We start from the raw sequence: 6171 nt of genomic DNA on the forward strand, positions 1-6171 counted from the left end.
AACGGAAAAACTCTATTTCCTATTTCTTCTTTGTTTCCAAACCTACATGCATCTTCTCTCTTCCACCATATGCAGTAAAAATCCACAACATCCCCTTCATTTTCAGTCATGTAGGCCTCCTGTTTTTGTTTTGTTTTTAACATTTATAAAAAGTGTTCTCATTAACCTGAAATCCTGACCAGTTCAAATCATTCCTGATTTCCCATCCACAACCTTCTTGATCTTTCTTTCTCTTTGCCACGTTCCTTGCTCGTCAATGTTCTGTTGCAAAATTCAACAGGGATGCCGGTGTTAGATGAGAACTTCCATCATCTCCCCGTCAGGGAACTCGGGCTTGTGAAGCAAGCTGCTGACGCGACCTTTGTGGTCAGGTGACTTCCCATGGCCAGGAGAATTCTCTGCCAAACAGAAGGGACACATTAGCAGCCTGTTCCCCAGGAGGAGCACAGCCTTCCCAGCCCTCTCTAAGACGGAACCATTTAAGTACCACCCCTCACCATCGGTGCACGCAGGTAAGGCCGTAGCGCGCAGCCCATGGTGGACCAAGGCTAAGTGACTGGCCCTGGGATTCGGACACAAAGAACAGAACTAGGAGGTGATGGGAGAGGTCTGAGTGGGTGAAAGTGGCATCGGGACTTGGTGCGGAGCCCTCGCCCCCGGTCTCCTCTAAACTATCAAGTGCACGCCACGAGCCAGGTCCTTGTCACATGTTCCCCGCCTTCCTTGCAGAAGAGCATCCCAAGAATTAAATCTCCGAAAATAACATTGTGTTTACTTGTCTATTTTGGAGGATGAACACAGGGAACCCCTTTGGAGGAAACAATTCATTTATGCCCAGTAGCTCCCACCTCCTCCTCACCCCATGACTACGAACAGTCCAAAGCCAAGTCTATTCTTTCCATGGATACTTCTGGACTCATCGCCAAGCTCCTCCTAAGCTGTCTTCTCTTAAATATTTGACGGCAACTCCTTAGAACTGGCCTGAGTACTGGGCCAGTTCGCCTACTTTAAATCTACCTTCTCCTTCAATCAGGAGGTGCTCTCGACCCCGAATCCTTGACGAGTAAACACCCTGAAGGCAATGTCTTTGTACCTGATGCTCTCGATGGACCTGGTGGTGCCTGGTATCAGCTCTCAAATATACTGGGGGCGGAAGTGGGGGGAAACTAATTCCCTAACATCCCCTGGAGGGTCTGTTTGCACACCTTCTGGGGAAGGGCTAGTTACAAAGCATACACTAAAAGGACAGATGCAACTTGTGGACTCCTTTAAATGGTAATAAGTTAGGAGTCTCTACACACATTTTAATTCCAGAATAATAAAGGGCATGCAGAGCCTAAGTGCATTAGGGTAACCATAATCATAAGATAACCCGTAAAGTCAGAGTTGATTGGGAGCCCTGCTCCCTCCCCAGCTCAACAAAAGCCTCCCCCTCTCAGGCCAGGGAGCGCTGAGGATCCCCGGAGCGTGAGAGGAGGCGGGGACCTCATACCCAGCTTCTCTGCCGTGCTCTTGGCCGCTGGGTGCTTCAGGACCGGGCTGTTGGAAGGGGTTCCGCTCAGCCGGCCGCGCGTGGGCAGGGAGGCCACACTGGGCCAGAAGAGCTCGGCGCTCTTGTCCGTCTGTGTGCTGCTGTCCTTGCTGCCTGTCTTCGCGTGGGCGCTGCTGGCCGAGGTGACAAGGGCCGCAGGAGATAGCCCTGTGGCAGGCGGGGTGGGCAGCATGGGGGTGGATGCGTGTTCGTGGGGCTCCTTCCCCAGCAGCAACCCTGAGGGCCGAAGAACAGCTTTTTCAATGCCATTCTTTAAAAACAAAAACAGGGCTTCCCTGGTGGCGCGGTGGTTGGGAGTCCACCTGCCGATGCAGGGGACGCGGGTTCGTGCCCCGGTCCGGGAAGATCCCACATGCCACGGAGCGGCTGGGCCCCTGAGCCGTGGCCCCTGAGCCAGCGCATCCGGAGCCTGTGCTCCGCAACGGGAGAGGCCACAACAGTGAGAGGCCCGCGTACCGGAAAAAAAAAACACAAACAAACACCTAGTCTGGGGTGGGGGAGGAGTTGTCAGGTGAATTGGTTCTAATATAACATGACAAATGATAGGATACTATTATTCTCAGGGTGCTATGGAAGAATGCAGAAGAGGCACCTTATAGGCAGAGTGTCGAGGGGTGAGGGCGTTCCTGCAAAGTGTTCTAGAGGCGATGCTCGCTTTACCTAATATGGCCCAGGAGGGCTAGTCCTGGGCAGTGGCTGTGTGCTTCAGAAAACCTGAAGGCTTCCCTGCTCCTAGACACGGTCCCATTGGCCTGCTGCTCTGCCTAATAGCCCCCGACACCCCTCCACTCTTGGTAACGGATGGTCTCCTACAGGCCCCGGGTCAAAACAAACACGCTTCCTGGTCAGGGCAACACAGAGCTGTGTACAATATTCCCCAAAGAGATCCTTGCAATGGAGAGCCATGTCCTCCAAGAAGTAGGAAGCCAGCTGGGCTCCTGGGAAGGAACACTCAGCCCTCTTCTCCCTCCCTGCCCGCCCCAAGAGCAGAGAGGCTGGGGCAGGAAGAGGGCGGGCCGGCTGGGGAAAAGGGAGGCATGATGCGCTGTGGTGTCCCTTTTCCTCAACGTCTTCCTACAAAGCTGGACAGAACAGTCACTGTTATGATGGTGAAATACGGCCCACGTTCAGAAAAGTGCCAGCACTCCAGAACACTAGCCTGTAGAAAATGCGGTAAGCACAATCGAGTGTCTGTTCACTTATTTAATGAGGCAGCGATTCATAACGTCTCTTTGCCAGGGCTATTTCAAGATGCCCATTCATAACAGAATGCAACTCAATCCAGTCTGTCTACAGCAACGCTTCTCAAAATGTAATGTGCAGGGCTTCCCTGGTGGCGCAGTGGTTGAGAGTCCGCCTGCCGATGCAGGGGACACGGGTTCGTGCCCCGGTCCGGGAAGATCCCAGGTGCCGCGGAGCGGCTGGGCCCGTGAGCCATGGCCGCTGAGCCTGCGCGTCCGGAGCCTGTGCTCCGCGACGGGAGAGGCCACAGCAGTGAGAGGCCCGCTTACCGCAAAAAAAAAATAAAAAAGTAATGTGCATATCAATCACTTGGATATATTGTTAAGATGAAGATTCAAGTCAGTGGGTGGGGCCTGAGAGTCTGCTTCTCTAAGAAGCTCCCAGGAGAGGGTGGTGCCGTGGTCCAAGGACCACACCTTGAGTAGCGAGGGGCTCTGGCTAGGTGCTTCACACACATCATCTCATTTCATATGAGGTAGGGCCTGTTGTTATCCTTTGTCTTACAGAAAAGGAAATGGAAGCTTTGAGTAATAAGTATCTCAGAGTTAGAAGTATAAATAGCAGAAATGGGATTGGAACCCAGCTGTGCCTGCCTTTAAGTCCACTCTGTGTTCTTTCCACCTCATCGCCCTGTCTGGTGAAAAGCCACCGTCTGGCAAGGATGTTCTGTGGAACCAAGTCACTGGCCTGTCTTCTCACCTGGGAGCCCCTGAGCCATCAGGAAGGTATATGTCATCACCTCTACCTCCTTCCAGAGCCCCTCAGGCAAGAGACTGCGGAAACACTTTGGGGTCTGTGCACTGTACCTTTGCGAATTGACTGTGTGCCTCTGCCTGGAACCTCAGAGGGCCCCGCTCTGTTTTTGTGACACGTGGACACCAATCACAATAACGAGGAGGAACACCAGTGCAGAGAACACAGCAACTCTTCCCGCAGCCGGGTCCTCTGGCTCCCAGGCCTGGTTGAGACACATCAGATGCTAAGGGTACAGGCACAGACCCCAGGGGAATGCCGGCCTGGCTGGATGTCACAGACTGGCCTCTGCCAGGGAGGTTTCTATGCGAGCTGAGCACATTCAGACTCCCCTACCAGGCCTGCCTGAGCGCTGCTTCCAAGGCTCTCTAACTGGGGTGGGGAGCTAAGTGTCCTTGGGAGGGTCTTTGAAGATCCCAGCTGCTGTCCACACACGTCCTCTTTGAAGTGCATTTCCTTGGAGGGCAGGGGCTGCAGAAGTAACCCGTGGGGGAACTTCAAACAGAGATTGTGGCTGGGTGCCTTTGATCACCCCAAGTCTGTCACGTTCGTTCTGGAAGCTCTTATCCCCTTTGGCACGAAGCAGCCAGCCTCCTCTGGGGTTCTGTTTTGAGAAAAACAGGCTCTCGGCTCCTTAGATAAACAAAACACACTCTGAGCTGGGGAAATGCATCAAAGAAGGGCCAGGCCCCTGGGGGTGTGCAGTGCCGGGGACTGCCGGGGACAAGAGCAGAGGATGCGCGTCAGGGAGCGCTGCCTGCCAGCCGGGCGGCTCTGCCGCTTCTCTCCAGACCCAGCCAGCCCCCGTCACCCCAGGAAACGTGTTCATGGCTGAGACCACACGTTTGCAGAACTCTCCTCAACATTCTGCCTGCGTAACAGCAATCCAGCAAAACCACCGCCAGCAGAACTTTGCACTCGAGAGCACTGCTCCCCAAGCGCTTTCTCTCCGTTATCTCATTTTGCCCTTGCCATGACCCCATGGGGTACAGCAGGGCAGACACCTCCTGGCACCGCCCCGCTCTGCGAGACACAGAAGCAGAGGTGGAGCAGTCTTACCACTGGTCTGGGGCAGAGCCAAATTCAGAGTTTTTCCCATTAGAACATTTTACATTAAGGGTCACCTCAACTTTCAACAATAACGATGATAATTATGATGTGAATCAACCCGTGGTTAACAGCGACTCTGGTGGGGTGGTCTTTGCTTCCACCACCAAAGTGTGATTGATTATCCTTCCCCGCTTTACATACGAGTAAACTGAGACTCGGGAATACTCAATATTTCTGCTTTCACAAGGGTGTCTGAACTCCTTTGGCCAGACGGGGTGCCTCTCAATGTTTGTGTGGCTCCTTCTCTTCAGAGCCTCACCTCAGGAAGGGCGGGACTTGCCTGAGGGGGCGGGGCTCGCCTGGGGAGGGGCGGGGCTCGCCGGGGGAGGGGGAGGGGCAGGCCTGAGGAGGGGCGGGGCTCACCTATGCTCCCCTTCCAGGTCTTCTCCTCCTTCCTCTCCTCGGCTAACTGGCTGCTGGTGAGCGAGGTCTGGCGGGAGTGAGTCCCAGTGGCTGCAGCGATGGACGGGACAGAGCGAGCGGGCCGCAGGCTGGAGGAGTCCGTCTTCCCGGCGTCTTTACGGGATCGCTGCTGGAGGACCTTAATCATGGCATCCTTCTCTATGATTTTGGCATGGAGATTTTTAATACTGTGTAACAAAACAAAACAGTCATGATCAAAAGCCATCTGGCTAGAATAACATGAACATTTCTCTCAGGACGCCCAGGGACTTTAATTATAATTCAAGGACAGAGACTTAAGCGCAGTGTAAGTCTTCAGTTACAATCTCCAAATTGTAGAATACGGATCTTTTGTAGTAGCTGAAAAGGGTGCACCTTCTCCGGCCCCTCAGGAGACTCTGGGATGTCCTGGGACCCCAGGGACACACGGTTTGAGTGACCATGGCAACCCAGCAGGGACCTCCTGGACTGAACTGTGTCTAGGACCCTGGCAGTGGGAGGCAGGAAGAAGCAGTAGGAAAGCACACAAACTCAAGGCTCACACAGGGTGGGCTGCTCAGGAGGGTCCATTTCCCTATTTTCTGAGGAAAAAAAAAAAATAGACGGACAGGTATTCTGTGAGAAGATGTTTTCCTCCCTGAAGGTCAAAGATGAGAATCAGAAAACACGTGAGTTCTTTTCACAACCCAAATAGTAACTTGCTGAGCTTACCAACGACTCAGCCGCTCAGTCCTATTTTCACATCTGCAAAATGAGACGCTCAGCTTCCCAGGGCTCCGCGGGGAGGGCTGGGGGTGGGCGGCAGGCTAGCTCCATTATGTCACCAAGCCCACTGGATGTCTTGTTTAGTCCATGAGAAGAATGCATTAGCTATATAAGTTCTTTATTTCTGGCTGGAATATATAAACCCTGGCTCAAAATCTCTGAGACTTTGGAATATGATGTTTCCCCTGTCCAGCTCGTAATGTCTAGAATGTTGTAGAGACAGACACCCAGAAAACACATGGGCATCTAAATTCTTGTTATTAGCCTCCATCTTAAAACCTGCATCTGACATGAAATTAGCCCCCAGAGACTTCAGGCTCCAGGCCCGTTGTTGAGTAGACTCTTTC

At 53.2% G+C, this 6171-nt stretch overlaps 1 protein-coding gene across 1 annotated transcript in view; it reads right to left on the reverse strand.

Moving 5' to 3' along the window:
- Nucleotides 1–291: 291 nt before the first annotated feature.
- Nucleotides 292–6171, reverse strand: part of AMOTL1 (angiomotin like 1) — a 70454-nt gene continuing 64574 nt past the window's right edge. The window contains exons 10-12 of the mRNA XM_007464190.1: nt 5021–5247; nt 1493–1768; nt 292–398 (exon numbers count right to left, since the gene is read on the reverse strand). Coding sequence (XP_007464252.1) covers nt 292–398; nt 1493–1768; nt 5021–5247 — 610 coding nt within the window. The remainder of the gene's footprint in view (nt 399–1492; nt 1769–5020; nt 5248–6171) is intronic.

This window comes from Lipotes vexillifer, unplaced genomic scaffold (genome assembly GCF_000442215.2).
Source record: "Lipotes vexillifer unplaced genomic scaffold, Lipotes_vexillifer_v1.1 scaffold206, whole genome shotgun sequence".
Classification (NCBI taxonomy): domain Eukaryota; kingdom Metazoa; phylum Chordata; class Mammalia; order Artiodactyla; family Lipotidae; genus Lipotes; species Lipotes vexillifer.